At 45.0% G+C, this 17,773-nt stretch overlaps 1 protein-coding gene across 6 annotated transcripts in view; it reads left to right on the top strand.

Moving 5' to 3' along the window:
* The window catches only part of LOC129051056 (protein FAM182A-like), a 34,441-nt gene extending 17,061 nt beyond the window's left edge, over positions 1–17,380 (top strand). For 3 of the 6 annotated variants that reach the window (XM_063718497.1, XM_063718498.1, XM_063718499.1), the window contains exons 2-5: positions 4,206–4,493; positions 9,159–9,258; positions 16,063–16,289; positions 17,239–17,380. In XM_063718497.1, the coding sequence (XP_063574567.1) occupies positions 4,206–4,493; positions 9,159–9,258; positions 16,063–16,286 (612 nt within the window). In that variant the 3' untranslated portion in view covers positions 16,287–16,289; positions 17,239–17,380. Of the gene's footprint in view, positions 1–4,205; positions 4,494–9,158; positions 9,259–16,062; positions 16,290–17,238 lie in introns of those variants that run through there. The other 3 variants (XM_054535585.2, XM_063718500.1, XR_010138161.1) reach the window with 2 other exon arrangements.
* The last annotated feature ends 393 nt before the right edge of the window (positions 17,381–17,773 follow it).

Below are 17,773 nucleotides of genomic sequence, written 5' to 3'. Positions count from 1 at the left end.
TGTGTGTGTGTGTGTTGGGACACATGTGCCCTGTGCGCCAGAGGTCGGTATCTTCTACGTCCGCCTTTCTTGTGGTCAGCCTGTCCTCGCCTCTCTGCCTGGCTTGTGTGGCCGGTTGTAAGTCATTTTTCAGGTGGCTCCAGTTTAGGTTTGTGAAGGTCCAGATGAAGTGGGGAGCTGCATCTCTCTAGTAAGAATTTAAATCACCTCCCCACCCTGAGAGGCCTCTTTTCTAGGATTAAGGCCTCCACCCCACAGTCAAGGATAAAAGCCTCACCGGAGAGGTCATTGTCTACCCGCAGGAGCAGTGCGGAGTGACCTGAAAGAAGATGGTTCTCGTTCGTCTCTCTCTTTCATTTTCTTGAGAAATCTAGCCACAGGGTAACACAGGTTTTGAGAGGATGGGAACGGGACGTGGCAAGGATCTGTGAGTGTGCAGGCTGTGTTTCACATATCATTAAACATAGTCTAGTGAGGGTTCTGCAGATAGCTGGCATTTAAGTTTGTTTTATTGAATCAAGGAAAAGAAAAAATGCTGAGAAAAAAATGACACATCTTGCATGCCAACCCATCTGACTGTTACAAATTTAATAGAAATTTTAATTTATCTTCAATTGTAAAGGTCCTTGGCAGTGATACCTAATTTTCTAAGATAGCCTTGCTTTATATTGTATGATTAAGATGTCATGCATATCAGAGTATCTGGAAATTCTTCCCAACGTCCTTTACATAGGTGATTAATCACATTCCCAAAATAACATACAAAAATGAATAACAAAATCATTTTAAGTTGTGGTTGCTTCATGCACAAAACATTTCATGTGTGTCTGGCACTCTTCCGGGCACAGATTTCATCTTAACCTAAGTATTGAAATGCTTGTGCTGTTTGATTAATTTTTCTATGTAAATACTTTGATAATAAGCTACATTGAGGCTGGGTGCAGTGGCTCACACCTCTAATCCCAGTTCTTTGGGAGGCTGAGGCCAGCGGATCACAAAGTCAGGAGATCAAGACCATCCTGGCCAACACGGTGAAACACTGTCTCTTCAAATATAAAAAGAATTAGCCAGGTGAGGCCAGGATATGGCTTATGCCTGTAATTCCACACTTTGGGAGGCTGAGGAGGGTGGATCACCTAAGTTCAGGAGTTCGAGACCAGTCTGCCCAACATGGCAAAACCCTGTTTCTAATAAAAATACAAAAAATTAGCCGGGTGTGGTGGCAGGTGCCGGTAATCCCAGCTACTCGGGAGGCTGAGGCAGAAGAATCCCTTGAACCCAGGAGGCGGAGGTTGCATTGAGCTGAGATCATGCCATTGCACCATGGGTCCTCGGTGACAAGAGTGAAACTCTGTCAAAAAAAACCTGATCTATACTAAAAATACAAAAATTAGACCCTGAAGGTCACGTCCAAATGAGAAAGACATTGTTTGGCTCAAGACATTGTTAGTCTGCACTAAGGAATAGTGCAGACTGGACAAGTGAGGTGACTGACACCTGTAACCCCAGCACTTTGGGAGGCCGAGGCTGGTGGATTACCTGAGGTTAGGAGTTGGAGACCAGCCTGACCAACATCGTGAAACTCCATCTCTACTAAAAAAAAGTTCATGAAAATTAGCCGGCTATGGTGGTTCATGCCTGTAAATCCCAGCTACTCAGGAGGCTGAGGCAGGAGACTCGCTTGAACCCGGGTGACAGAGGTTGTGGTGAATGGAGATCACACCACTGCACTCCAGCCTGGCAACAAGAGTGAAACTCTGTCTCAAAAAACAGAATAGTGCAGAGTAAGAGCAGATTTATGTATGTATGTATGTATGTATGTATGTATGTATGTATGTATGTATTTTCAGAGTAGCAGGGAATCTGGAATTTTGGGTGAAATGTCTGTTTCCAGAAGCTGTAAATGCTCTCAAATGGAAAATTCAGGCTAGCCTCTATCAAGCTTCTCCTTGTTCTATGTGTGAATAGCATGGGACAGAGGGAACAGCTTGAGCCAAGGCAGGATGGTGGGATGGGACAGATGGCCAGGGCTGCTGCACTGGGGGCCGTAGTGGAGAATTTGGCTGGAAATGCAGGTGGGACCAGACCATGAAGAGTCTCAAACACAGACCTGAGGACTCTGACCTTTATCCTGGGGGCGTCAGGAAGCCATGTTATGTGAAGGAACAAGGCTGTTTCTCCCTCAGCACTAGCGCAAGCAAAGGCCAGGGAGGCCCTCAGTGGAAGCTTGCTGCTGGATTTGTTGATGTGCCTTTTCTCCTGCCTGCAGTAGGGTCAGAATGGCCTGGGGTACTGCACACTTCCTGCCAGGAATAGAAGGCCCCACAGCTATAGCACCCCTCTTCCCTTTAGTTCTTTGGAAGGATGAGCAAACTATTCAGCCTCTCTGAGCCTCAGTTTTCTCATCCATAAAATGAAGACAGTACACCAACCTCGCAGGTCACAAGGATGTTATGAAATTTGGTGAGCACAGCATAGCAGGTGTATTTTTGGGTCCTATTATTACATGTGAACCAAGTTGCCTTGTAGAAAAGGCACAGGCTCAGAGGACTTGTGTTTCAATCCCACTATGCCCCTGTAATGCCCATCTCTCAGGGATGATGGAAAGATTAAATTCACGGAGATGATGCTTGTGCAGCATCTGATACCCAGCAGATGCCTAAGAACCTAACCTACCACCCACCTGAGCAAGCACAAGCAGTCCTGCTCCTCCTGCAAGCACTGGGGATGCTGCCAACCACCCACCTTAGAACACTGCTCCTCCTCCCTCTCTGCAGGGGGCATTTTGTAGGCCTCAGTCGCTGGGCTTGCTGTCCTCTCACCTGCCACTCAGTGCGGGGCTCAGGGCACGCATTCTTCACCTTTGCAAGAAGCTTCTCTATGCATCCCTGTCCCCAGGCTTCCTGAGTGCATTCACCTATTGTCTTATTTATAATCAGGACAGACTTGCTCCCCACTGTGTAGATGAGGAAATGGAGACCTAGAAAGGGAAGGAAAGACCAACACTCTGAGCACCTGCAATGTGCCTGAGGCAATGTACCCATTAGCTCTGCTTCACAGCAGCCCAAGAGGGAGGTATTATTCTTCCCCTGTGTAAATGTGGGTGTTGAGGCTCAGAGAAGGGCAGTGACTTGTCCAAGGTCACATAGCAAGCAAGCGTCAGTGGCTGAGGGCAAACCCAGGTCTTTCTGACTTCAGAGTGTGGGATTTAGAACAAATATTTGCAACGTGAGGTTAACAGATCCATCCCCTAGTGCTGTTCCAAGGACCAGATGGGGTCATAAGTGTGTGAGTACCTGACATGGTGCCCAAGGACCGGGAGTAGAAGCAGAATCCCATCCACCTCCACCTAATCATACAGAGAAGAGAGACAGGAGCCCAGGGAGGGCAGTGCTGTGCCCAAGCTGTCAGCAAGCGGTAGGCAGAGCCCAGTCCCCTGCTTTCCCGTGCCCACCTCTTCCCAGTTCAGGGCAAGGCCACCTCTCCAGGGCCTTTCCCTCCCCTAGAGAGGAAACTCCCCAAGTTCCTCTGACCAGACAGGAGAGCGAATGAGAGCAGAAAATTCCACTTCGGCACACACACCTGGAGCCTGAGGCTGAAAGCTGGAATCCCAGACTTTGACACTCAAGAAGGCACCTCCACACTCTTTCAGCACCTCCACCTGGGACCTTCATGAGAACCTTGCTTCCCTCCCAGGGGAGAGGGGGTGACCCAGAGACACTGGGGCCCTTAGAAGGGACTATGAGTTGGCACTGACTGCAACAGCATGGTGGGATTGTGGGTGGTGTAGGAAGCAGGGGAAGCAGATCACAGCACTCAGGATGGCCAGAGCTGAAGGCATCAGAGTCCTCTGCCCTTGCTCTGCAAAAAAAAACCCACAGCATATTCCCCTCCCACTCGACACCATCCATGGTCAGCAGTCGGCCCCAGAGGAGGAGCAGCGAAGCCTCAGGAGGATGGCAACCATGGCTGGCAAGGCTTTGGTGTTCTCCTGTTGAACTGCCCAGGTTGTCAGCATCAGACAAGGTTGCTCTGTGACCATGATGGGTCAAGACAAAGCAAGGTCACTTGGTAGCTATCATGGCTCAGCTCATGCAAAACATGGACAAAAGTGACCTCACACCCCCTCTCCTGTGGCTATGTCAGGACCACTACCTCCTTGTCAATTGCAGCGTTAGCTTTGGTCTTGTCTTCCTTCCTTCTAGGTAAGATTGGGGAAGATGCCAGGTGATAGAATCCACCCTGCCTCTGACAGCATCCAATCTGGAGCAAAGGCTTCTTTCAACCCTCCCGCAAGCTTCCAATACAAGCCCAAATTCTGGAACAAGTCTTTTCCAAAACCTCCTTCAGAGAAGCTCCCTGGCTCCAGGCAGTGCTTGCTCCCCTGCCTGCAGCAGGAAGCCCAGCTTGCGAACTGCAAGTGTGCTCCAGGTGGTCGCTGGATGCAGGGTATTGACAGATGGATCCCATCGATACAACTACTGCATAACCATGTAAGCATATCATCCCCCACTTGCACATGAGGAAACGGAGTTCCGCAGGGTGGAGAAGGGAAGACATAATTTGTCCTTCAAATGCAATACCGGTGAGATGTGAAACGCAGCATCCCTCATAACTCAGCGAGGCAGTGGGCACACCAGGACCCTCCCAGGCAGAGCGGGTGTGTGGTCGCCCCCATTGCATAGCAAGGGCGGGAGTGGGGGAGACCACAAATGTGTCTCGCCACCTCTCCACTTGCCTGACCTCCCTGCAGACCCCCAGGACAGGGTTAGCATCTGCTTACTGGCAGGCCTGGCCACCAGAGGTCTCTGCTCTTTTCTAAGTTCCCTGTGGTTGTGGTTCACAGGATGGGGGCTGCTCCTGAGATTCAGCACGACACAGGCACTGCACAGCACTGTGCCATTGTGGTGGGCACTCGTTTTCCAGATAGGGCCCATGTTGCCAGCAGACATGATGCATCATTTACCCTACCCTGAGTGCAATAGGTCGTTTTATAGAAAAAAACTTGGGCCAGTCGTGGTGGTTCACACCTGTAATCCCAGCACTTTAGGAGGCCAAGTCTTTCAGATCACAAAGCCAGGAGCTCAAGACCAGCCTTGCTAATATAGTGAAACATTGTCTCTATGAAAAATACAAAAAATAGACAGATGTGGTGGTGGGCGCCTGTAGTCCCAGCTACTCGGGAGGCTGCTGCAGGAGAATCCCTTGAACCCAGGAGGCGGAGGTTGCGGTGAGCAAGATCATGCCACTGCACTCCAGCCTAGGCAACAGAGCAAGACCTCATCTCAAAAAAAAAAAAAAAAAAAAAAAAAAGAAAGAAAGAAAAGTAAAGGAAAAATATTTGTAGATGAATGAAGGTAACTCCTTTGAATATTGGAAATGATTTTATTTTAGCCATTGGTCTGGCAGTCATTCTGATGGGGTGACATGTGTCCCTGCCTTAGTCAGCAGATCACAGGAGTGTGCTACACCTCCCCTCATCTGAAGATTCAGCCCATGAGCAGGAACGCCTGTCTTTGTGTCATACCAACAGAGAGGATGTGTCTGGTTTCACCATTCACTGCAGAGGCAGAAATTACCCAGAAAGAAGAGATAGTCTGTTCCCGGGAGTGTGTCCTTTTGACTCAGCATGGGGGTCATCTCCCTTCCTTGGCCAGGTCCCCCAACCTGAACACAGAGGCAGAGAACATGTGAAGGGCTCCCATTCGCAGGTGGTCCAGGGTACAAGCACTGAGCCTGTGGTCCTGGTCACTGCCCTTTTCTCCACAGCATGGCTGCCACCATCCTGGGCTGGGGCACAGAGGGGCTTTGCAGAGATCAGCATAACAAAAGCATCAGTGAGATGCTGCAATAGCAAACCGTGATACCTTCGTGGGCTGCCAAGGCAGCGCAAGCTATTTGTTGCTGCACTCAGTGTCCCCAGACAGCTGTGTGGCTGTCACTGCCTCTGGTATGTCCATTTTACTTCTCTCCTTCTGCCTGAGCTTCTGCTCTGAACTCTGTCTCTAACTTACAAGAAATCAAGCTCACTGGATTCTGAGCTCTTCAGGGTCAAGGACTGTGTCAGTAGTTCATGTCTCTTTCTAGAGATCACAGCTTAATATCCAGCACAGAGCAGATACTCAGCCAATGCCCAATGATTCATTTTCCAGAAAGCTGAATTTCTTCCATAATCCTAGTCAATGCAAATACATTCTGCCGGTGGGGTGTGTTTGTCCTCTGAAGGCATTTTCCCAGGCTTTGTAAATGCATACAGGCCATTTAGAAATTTGAATGTCAAAGAATAAAGGAGCTTAGAAAGTAAACATTGGAGAAGTGTGGGAGGGTGGTATTATTTGCAAGACATTACTTGGTCCTTGTGAGTTCTATACACCCTCGATGAGCACCGATTCTGGGCCAGGCCAGACACCCAGCTGGACCCAGGAGATACTGAGGTGAGTAAAGCCAAAATGCCTCCCTTCAGCAAGAGGCAGGCAGTCACACCAAAGTGATAAAGGCACAAAACCCAGAGGCAGCAGTGGAGCAAGGACTACCTTGTTCCTGGACTCTGTGACCTCAGGGAGAGCTTTGAAAGGAGGACATCTGTGCAGGGCTTGGAAGGATGAACACAAATTTGCTGAGCAGGAAAGGGAGCCAAGGAAATCCCGATGGAGAACAGCTTGGGTGAGAGTGTGAGCCACGGGATTGAGGGGCACAGGCATGGAACTGGAGGAGCAGAAAGAATGAGGGAGGTCAGCAGAGGTCAGTCACAGAAGGGTTTGAATCCTGGTGAGGGAGCAGTGGGTGCTGCATGAGGGACATGGGCCTGGAGGAGATGCAGTTAGCTCTGAGTGAAGATGGAGCACACCATCCACTAGGGAACCAGAAGACACAACAGAAATAAGAACCCTGAGAAGCCTGCACAAAGGATGAGAGGCCCAGGGGTGGCACCAAGAAGGTCCCTGTCAGAGGCCAGCTTTGAACGGAGACAGAAAAGGTTCTTGAGGGTCTCAGCTGCTGCAAACCTCCTCAACAAATCATATTTTACCTTCAAATATTTGCTAAAGAATACTAACTATTGGAAGAGCAATGGTCCATTGATAATAATTATTCCCTCACTGTACATTTTTTACAATTCTCAAAATGCTCTTGGTCCAGTGTCTCATTGGAACCCCCATATAATCCCATTTTACAAATAGGGAAACGAGGCCCTGTGATGTCACACCGAGGTCTGCAGCAGTTCCAGGATAGAAAATAGGGAGCACTTTCATCTCAGCCCTTGGTATAAGTCTCAAAGTTCCTTTTCTGGGAGGGGGTCCTTGAGGCCATCCAGCAGCCCATAGTCCAAGTCTTCTTCTTCCTCCTTGGGCTTCTCCACACCTGTTTCCAAAGCCTCCTTCTCCTCCTTTGTTCTCAGGTACCACTACCAGTTGTTGGGCAGGGTGACCTCCTGCTGCTGCCCATCCTAGGGTGCATCCTCCAACATGGGTGCATTGTGGTTCAGCCAGCACCTACACCACCTGAAGCCCAGGGCTCCTGTGGTGCGCCTGAGGTTCCTCCCTGTCAAATGGAGATGTGCCGGGGTTGCTGCCTTTGCTGAAGCCCATGTCCAGGTCATCTTAGGGGTGGCCCAGGGTACAGGGCTCTGGGGACAGGCCAGAGGGCTGCAGGGGAAAAAACCAAGAGGATGAGGGGATCTCTGAGTTAGACCGCCTGGATTTGCATGCCACAGACTAGCTGCAAGGCCTGGGGAAGACTGGTTCACCTCTCTGGGCATCAGTTTCCTCCCCTGTAAAGTGGGAGGTATAACAGATTCACTCCTACAGTTGTCTCTGAGCTTTACAGCAGGTAATGTGTGCAAAGTACTTCGCACAATGCCTGGCACATGGTAGGTGAGAATAAACAGGGTTACTATGATATCATCATCTGAGCTAGGTCACTCATGCACTTCTCCAATGCTTCAGGGTTCCCCTCCATCCCTCAGAGGGTAGCAGCAAGTGAAAGGGCTGCCCCTGGCCTTGAGGAGTTCACATCTTCTCATTTCCCAGGGGTCTCTGTCCTGTGACCACACATGCCTGGCATGCAGCAGGCGCCTCATCCACATCTGGTGAAAGAGTGGAAAGCAGGTCATTATCATGTATTGTTTGGCACAGAATCTGCAGTAGGTGACAGAGAAGTGAGTGACTGTAATTGTGCCCACCAGTTCCTGTCCCTGAATTTTCAGGGATCAAGAGGCCTTAGCAAGTCTAGTACCAGGGAGTGGGCACTGTGTGGTGGGGCAGGAGGCAGGTCCTGAGAAAGGCAGTGGGGTGAGGAGAGGAACTCTGCCTTTGAGGTCGGGGAGATCCTCCACCCGAACCTCACCAAAGGCCCCGGGCAGGTCATCCCTCCTCCCAGAATCTCTCTATGCTCTTCTGTATAATGGGGCTAGCATGGAAGAGATACTTGCACAACCATGTTCAGAGCAGCATCATCCACAATAACCAAAAGGTGGAAGCAACCCAAGTGTCCATGGATGGATGGACGGATCAACAAAATGCTGTCTATGCATACAGTGGAATAGTGTTCAGCCTTGAAAAGGAAGGAGACTCTGATGCCTGCTGCATCAAGAATGAACCTTGAGGACATTAGGCTGAGCAAAATAAGCCAGACCAAAAAGACAAATGCTGTATTATTCCACTTTTCCAAGGCACCTAGAGTAGTCAAATCCATACAGACAGACAGGAAAATGGTGGCTACCAGGTCCTGGGGAGGGTGGTGATTGGGGAGTTGTTTTTAAATGAGTTACAGAATTGTAGTTTTACAAGATGAAAAGCATTCTGGAAATTGGTTGCACAACATTGTGAATGTATTTAGTGCCACGGAAATGTAAACTTAAACATAGTTAGACAGCAACTTTTAGTTTATTTTACCACAATTTTTATAATGGGGTAGTTGTGCCTGTCTTCTTGTGTTGCTGTAGGATTTAATGAGATAACATATAAGGAACCACCCAGCATGTTGCCTGGCACATAGTAACTGCTCAATAAATCACAACTGGATGCTATTGAAGATAAAGTTACCTGACTTCTCTGAGGCTTGCTCTCTTCAGCTGAAAATTCTCCCAAAATATATTAGATGAGACCCTACTGTATTATACTGGGTTCATAAATACCACTCCCCCATTTCCCTTCCCACAGAGTGCAGTGAATAGAAGACACTTCTCTGCACCCCAAAAGCTCCATGCTGATTGTGAGAAGGAAATGCTGGATGGAGGGGTTCCTGGAACTACTGTGAGGGGTGAGCTTTCCCCAGATGTCTAGAAATGAGGCAGAGGCCCGACATCTTCCACCCCCACTAAGATTGCCTTGCAGTTCCCAGCTGGCTCTATACTTCCTAGAAACTGCCACTTTTTTGCCTCCATTACCTCATAGCCCAGTCAGCACCATTATCATCATCACCATGATCGCCATCACCATCCTTACAATCACCAACACTATCATCATCGCCATCACCATTCTTACCCTCACCATTCTCACCATCATCAACACCAGCATCTTCACCATAACTATCACTATCATTATCACCACCTTCACCATCACCATCCTCACCATAATAATTATTGTCACCCTCCCCATCCTCATAATAATCATCATTATTAACATTACCATCACTATCATCATCACTATCACCATTCTCACCATCATCATCCTCATCATCATCACCATTATCCTCACCATAACTATCGCTGTTATCATCACCACTTTCACCATCACCATCCTTATCATCACCATCACAATCACCACCATCACCATTCTCACCATCACCATGTTCACCTTTACCATTCTCACCATCATCATCACCTTCATCATCCTCAACATAACTATCACTTCATTATCACCACCTCCACCTTCACCATCACCATCTTCACCATCATCATCACCACCATCACAATGATCCTTGCTACATGGAACCATGCATTCTGGGTAGGAGGGCTCTTGGGTCAGGGCATCTAACACATCTCGTAGGATAGAAACCCAGCCCCTCAGGGTCTCACAGTTGGTGAAGTAACTGATTCTTGTGAGGTCATGTTCCTCTGGGTGATGTGGGATGTCACAAGACCAATAAATATGGGCTGAAGCCCACATCACTTCTTTTTTTGTAAAATAAGCTACATCATCAGTAGTAATTGTATGATAGCAGACAATAAGAACTCAGAAAATGTAAATAATTTGATGCTATGAGAAGCATATGAAGCGGAGTTCATATTCCGATATGCATCTATTCCAGTGACGGCAATCCTTTACCACTTCCATGAAGGAAAGGAGAAAATATTATTACAACATTACCAGAAATCTGTCTGGTCTAGGCAAGGCAGTTCCTCTTTCCAGGGTCTCAGCATTGCTCATTGTCAGCAGTCAGGGCACTCATCTGGGCAGTAGGCAGCACTGCTGCAGGGAAGTTCATGTTATTGGAAACATGTAGCATCTTCTCCTGCTACCATTGCCACATTGTCCACGAACTCACTGGGCAAACGATGAGGAATCTGGGAAAAGTTCTCCTAACCAGAACATAATCATCCATATCAGGATATCAGCATCCACCCAACACTACTGTCCAAACAACAGCTGCTATAATCTCATCCAAATTTTCTCAGTTGTGCCCTAAATACATTTTTTTTGAACTTTGTAATCCAGGATCCAATCCAGGAGTTCCCATTGCATTAATTGTCATGTCTCTTAAGCTCCTTCAAACAGTTCCTCTGTTTTGCCCTATTTTTCATAACCTTAAGAGTTTTAAAGAGCATAAGCATTTATGAAGGATGTGTTCACCTTTTTCCATCTGATGTGTTTCCACATCCGGACTTAGGTCATGTATCTTTCACAAGAAAACCACAGAAATACTGCTGTGGTCTTCCTAGGACATCACAGCAGGAGGCACATGATCAAGTTTGTGCCAGATTTCTTCACCACAAAGTCATCATTCTTCCAATTGTAATTGAGAAGTATTTCATATGAAGATGTTAATTACACATACACATGAATGTATATTTATATGTAAAATATATACAAAATATTATTTCAATGTCTAACCAATATAAAAGTTATTAATTAGATATGTTTAGTTTTATTTCCTACTAAGTTTTCAAAATCTGGTGTGTGTTTTACCCTGACAGCACATCTCAGACCAGCCTAGCCACATTTCAAGTGCTCAATATTCACATGGCTGTGGCTACCATATTTGTCAGGGCAGCACTAAAGCACTAAAGAACTTCTGCCTAGGAGAAGTTCTAAGCTTTCAAAATGTTTGGCAAATATATTTTACAAAATTCTTCAGAATCCATAAATAGGCAATTACACATTCAGTAAGCCATAGAATCCAACATGACATTAAAAATGAATCCCTTGACAAAAAAGAAGTTAGGCAAAATTTTCTTCAGACCCAATGGACAAATCAATTATGATTACCTAACATGCCCATTATTATTTATTAACATCCTTCATTAATACCCCCAAACCCCATCAACAGGTAAATGAATAAATGCATTCAGGCGTATCTGAACAATGTCCCAATTCCTTACCATTCTTACTTCTTTTGCAAGCAGAAAAGACTCAGTAATAGCAAAGACTATTCAGATAGTTTGTTCTTAAGCCAGTAGTTGTAATTTCCTGGAGGTCTATGTGATATCAATTATGTACTTCAATACCTCTCACAAGTACTTTTCCTGTTTGGCCATTTTCTGCAGTATATCCATGCTCCCATTTTCTCTATTCTTTTATTTCTATCCTAGACTTTTCTTTCATCCTATAATTCTTTATCCTAAAATTATTAATTTAAGGATAATGTCACAAAATAGTGTATTTCTTCAGATGATACTTCAAATTGATACTTAATATACAGAAATGACTATCATGGACATAACCCACAACATGTGAAATGTATGGCTCATTCTACTGACATTATAAAGGAAAGTTAATGACAACTGAATTTCTAGTCATTTTCCACCCAACCAGTTGCTTATAAAATGGCAAGGAATTGTAGGTATGTACACAGTGGCTATTTTTTGGTGGGGTGTTCAGCAACTCTCCTCTTGAGAGCCCCCATTTTCTTTGAGGACCATTTCAATGAGCACCAACTGGGCCTGACCCAACCTACCAGCCCCAGTCCTAGAGGTGATCATGATGCCCAGCTCTGGCAAAAGACTCTACCCTTGGATCATAGCAACAGTTTCAGTACTTTTTTTTTTTTGGAATCATCAGGAAGGACTCTTGCTTTTTCTACCACTGTGGTCTGCGAGGACAAAGTAAAGTGGCTTATTCGTCGTACTATCTCTTGCTACAGAGAGAGAAGAGAGTCATCTTCAGAAGGAAAAAATGAGGCTAAAACAAAAGGAAAAGTGTCGAGAGAAAGAAGGAGAACATTTCTTGACGATTTTATATAAGCCCCTGGGTCCAGCTATGCATGACAGCGACTTGGGCTAAAGCTCTGTCACTTATAGGACCATTGACTTAAATATAAAATAAAGTATTAAAAGCTATGAATTTTTAGATGAAAATACAGAAAAAAAATCTTTGTAATATTCAATTAATCAAAAATGTCTTAGATGAAGCCCCAAAAACCAAATGCACAAGAACAATTAATAAATTGGACCCCATCAATATTAAAAGCATCTGCTATTTGAAAGATAGTGTTATGAAAACAAAAAAGAAATCTCAAGGGGAAAATACTGGCAAGTCTCATATCTAATAAGGGATTTGAATCCAGAGTATATAAAGAAATTATTAAAATTTAATAATGAGAAAATAAGCAAAGAAAAAAACAAAAAGGGAAGAAGCAAAAAAAAATGTGAACATACATTTACCAAATATATACAGATGGCATGTAAGTACATAAAGAGATACTACATATTATTAGGCATTATGGAACCACAATAAAATACTGTTGTACACACATGAAAATGTCTAAAATTTTAAAAGAAGACCCATACAAAGTGTTGGCAAGAGTGTGGAATTCTTACATACTGCTGATAAAAATATAAAATGGTACAACCATTTTGGCAAACATTTTGACGGTCTATTAAATCTAAACCTAAACCTATTAGCTATTACACTCCTAATATTTACTCAAAGTTATAAGAACTTATGTACATGAATGTTCATTGCAAATGTACTTGTGTAAGTCCCAAACTGGAAGCAATGCAAAAACCCATCAACAGGCAAATGGATATATAAGTTGTGACCGATCTGCACAATAGAATACTACTCAGTAATAAAATTAATGACCTATTGTTGCCTACAATATAGCTGAATCTCAAAATAATTATGTTGTGTGAAAGATGCCAGACCCCTCCAAAAAAGGGTCCATACTACACTTCATTTATATAAATGTCTAGACAAGGCAAACTCTTTTATAGTGAGAGATTGGTGATTGTCAGGGAGAGTGGTAAGGTAGGAAGATACAGAAAGTTTGGGATTATAAAAGGACAAGGGGAAACTTTTATGAGTGCTGGATATGTCCATTATTTTTATTTTGGTGATGGATTTGCAAGTACATATAAAAAATAACACGCAATGGAAGTAGAAACAGTATTTTTGTTTCTTTCTTAAAAAAGCACAATTTACTTACTAATGGGATGTATGTGCCTGTTGGGCACACAGCACAACTTTTCAAATCTTAAAATCGGACTGGATCTCAACCACTGGACCTTATTCCTATTCCTCACTGACTTTAGCACAATACTTCCTTTCATCGCAGTAATTAACAACACCCACCTTAAAGGTAAAGAAATGCACTTCTAACTACTTTTGAACTATGAACTGCCTCAGGCTAGTAGTTCCTAAGGTCTCCAGCAAATGTTGCTTTGTTTCCCTCAAAAATATACAGCCTGGGCAACATGGCAAAAGCCCGTCTCTACTAAAATTATAAAATTTAGCCAGGCATGGTGGTGTGCTTGCCTGTTGTCCCAGTTACTCAGGGAGGCAGAGGCTGCAGTGAGCCTAGACCTTACCACTCCACTCCAGCCTGGGGGACAGAGTGAGACCCCCATCTCAGACACACACACACACATACACATACTCACACGCTATTTGCTGGTGCCCCTGTCAGTTAAACACAGCATCTTAGAGCACCTTAGCACACAGTGTGAGAGCCGTGGTCCTAAACACTTCAATTAAAAGTGAAACATCTCTGGCTGGATTTTTAGAATATTCACTTTTTAGTGTTTTATATTATATTTAATTTTTATGTTTTAATTAATTTATCTGAATACAAGAATCTAGACATTTGGAAGTAAAACAATGGAAAACATGCCTGCAAACACTAATCAGCACAAAGCTCACGTTGCTATGTTATTATTGACAGTTTAGACTTAAGCCAAGAAATATTGCTAAGATAAAAAAGATTTTATGATGTCAGTCACCAGAAAAGTATGCCAATTTTAAATATGTCTAAATATAAAATATCCCTTCAAATTATTTACTACAGAAACTGATATAACTAAAAGAAACATGGACTAATCTACAATATAGATTTTAACATACCTTTCAATTACCGATGGAACCAACAGAAAAAAATCCATAAGAGAAAGGGAGATTTGATGAACACGATGAACAAACTTGACATAAACTGACATATACAGAACGGGACACTCAACGACTACTGAATACACATCCTTTTCCAGTGCACGTATCATATTTACCAACATCGATTATATGTTGGAATTTAAAGGGACTCATCAGTCATGGGATTTTGCCTAAACTTGTCTGGCCTTCAACGGGGTTCAAATACAGTTAAATTCTTATTTCATCTAAAGAGTCCTATCCTTTTTTTTGGAAATTTTACCGCAACAATCTAAGTTTGCATAACAACTGAACCCACCCCTTGGAACTTGAAGTTTATCCTAGCCAAAGGCAGATTAAACTGTCTAAGTAATAATGTCCTTCAAATTGTTGTCCCCTGCTCCAGTAACGGAGTATAGCTCCAAGAAGCTAACAGACTGTTTGTCCTTCATAGTATACATTCTATGTTACATCAAAACACAGTATAAAGCCTTGAAATCAGCAGCAGAGAGAAAATGAGATCAACAACCATCTAGCTGTGACCTCACTACTTCGTAATTACGCTTTTAGCTGACTCCTTTACTTAATTCCTAACTGCTTATTTCTGGCAGGGTAGCACTAATCCCTGACCAAGCTGACCTTTTAAGAAGTGAGCAGAATGAAAAGGCTCTACCACCAGTGATCAGTTTAACAAGCTGCAACACTGGTCAATGGCTGCAACTCTAGTCACTGGCTGCAACTCTAGTCACTGGCTGCAACTCATATTGTGGGTTTTAAGAGCTCAGAATTAACACGGAAATACTATTGACTCCAAAAGAAACCCAGAAATCTCTGGGAATCCAGCAAAGATAGAAAGGGTCCTCTCAATAGTCACCACTCACACTTTGCTTTGTTTTGGTAACTATTTTATTACATACGGAGAATATCAAAAAATATGCCTTTTCCTCATTGTTAATGCTAACCCTAAAATGGTAAGGCTCTTGCAAGTTGAAACCCCCAGGCTCTCACTAGCCCTTCAACAGAAGGCAGTGAAGTCACCTGCAAGAGTGATCACCCAAAAGTTTCCAGGCTGGACAAGTTGGGACTCAGTTCTTTCGGTTCCCAAATTCACAGTTCTCTTGGGATATGGTTATTTATGGAGCTCCTGAAGATGAGAAATTCCACCCAGGAAATTCTATTTATAAAAATTGCTCACATCTAATTATCTCAGGAGACATTAACACAGTAATGTTGAAAATTTTCCATTAATTGTTAATCCATGGAGAAAAACTAGACAATTATTTTTTAAAATATGGAAAGCTTCATATAATACAAATAATACTACCACATGTGATTCAACTTCTATTCATTAATGCCAGAGAAGTTAATAATTACGAATTGCCAGTGGTTAAAAAAAAATAAATCATTCATCATTGGAGAAGTGCAGAAGCTTTAAAAGAGATAAGAATTAGTTTTTGGCTTTGGGGCGTTTTACGCTTTCCAAAAGGTTTTGCTCTTTTTTTGCTCGTGGCTTTTTCTCCCTCTCTCTCTCTCTTTCTGATTTCAGTTTCTTTTGATTTCTCCTGCTTAGAAATGGTGAGAGAACTTTGGATGCGGAACATGGAGGAGGAGGAACACGAAGTGGGGATCTGCACTTGGGGTGGTCAGCACTGCGGATGCCCAGCAAAGGCACTGCCTGGTCCACCTCCCGGAGGGGTCTCTGCGCCCCAGTCGGCATCGCAGCTGATGGTGAAACTTTTGTTGTGGCAGAAGAGTGTCCACAAACTTTGAAAGGTATCCGCTGCATCCTCCATGGCCGTGTATGCCTGCCGAGGGCGATCTTCTCGGGGAGCGGAAAGTCTCGTTCGTGGGCCAGGGCTGGCTGGCTGGAGCCACTTGGGCGGCGCAGCCCTGGCGGAGGTTCAGGCGGCCCCGGTGTCGCAAGCGGCTGTGAGTGTTGCCTCCTTGGGGCCGGAGGGGTCCCAGGAAGGCTGCAGACCAGGGCTGACCAGCGGGCAGCATGGTGGCCGCGATGGAAGGTGACGGAGTTCGCAGCGCCAGGGGGCCCAGCAGACCCAGAGCCCGGGCATCCCGCATCGCCAGCAGCACCGCGGGGAGGCCTGGCGCTGGTGACGCGGCGGCCACTGCACGAGGCCCACGACCCAGTCCCAGAGGCCAGCCCATCATCAGCTAACATCAGGAACCCCGGGCCAGCTGAGGCCCGGGCCCCAGGGGCAAGACAAAGGGCAGAGGCTCCGCAGGCGGGGCCGAGAGCCGGCAGCGCAGGCCTGGCTCCACCGCCGCGGAGCTCGCAGGGCGCAGCAGGCACCGGGCAGCGACCAGGGATTCCAGAGGAGGCTGTGCACCCCCGCAAAGTCTCCTGCCCGGCGTCCAGCCTCTCCGCGGGGACTCCACGTGCACCCCCTCCTCACTGTCCTTGTCTAGGGCCGAGGCAAAGTCCTCGCTCCCATGGCGTGACTCCGGGGGCGCAGGAGCCTGGGCTGAGCAGGTGGAGTAGGGTGAGCACCGCCAAGAACCCAAAGAGAGTGGCGCCCCAGGGCGGCACAGGAGGCCGCATTTAACGTGTCAATCATCTCAAAGATTTTATGACATCTTCTTTTTTTGACATCTTATAATATCTATAATGTTTATTATATCTTGTGATACAATTATTAACACCACTTCATTGTGATTATTATGATTATTTTTATACCAACACATCTTCAATTATTAATATTCCCAGTTGCTAAAGAAAAATGTAAACGACTAGTTTTGAAAGCCTTACTTCTGCCAATGGAAGCACATTCCAGCATGTGGCCAACGCAATCCACTTTCCACCACTTTCACAAGAAACGTTACTGCACAATTATACTATCCTACCCTTATATACTTTGTGTGTGTGTGTACTTGTATGTATGTACATAATATATGTTATATATATATATATAAAGTATGCCAGAGATGAACAAGTATTAGAAAATTAAATGCACACAGGTCATGTCAGTGCTATGTATAATGTGGTGTACTAAGTATAGATGTTCAACAGTGTGGAATCTAGGCTGGAACAAGACTTCTAGTCTTAAGCAATTCTTTCTAGGTTCAGTCTCTGGAAATAATGCTCTGTATCAAATGTGCGAGAAAATTAATGGGTTTTAAAGACTATTCTATGTCAACTATAACATTTCATTTGGGGATTTCTGTCCCTTATAATATCTACCTCATTTTGGATGGATTCTTTGAGGCCTGGTTTATTTTTCTTTTTCTTTCTACACATCGCT

The sequence above is a fragment of the Pongo abelii genome, chromosome 19 (assembly GCF_028885655.2).
Source record: "Pongo abelii isolate AG06213 chromosome 19, NHGRI_mPonAbe1-v2.0_pri, whole genome shotgun sequence".
In the NCBI taxonomy this organism is placed as follows: Eukaryota; Metazoa; Chordata; class Mammalia; order Primates; family Hominidae; genus Pongo; species Pongo abelii.
This window is presented reverse-complemented; position numbering and strand designations above follow the sequence as displayed.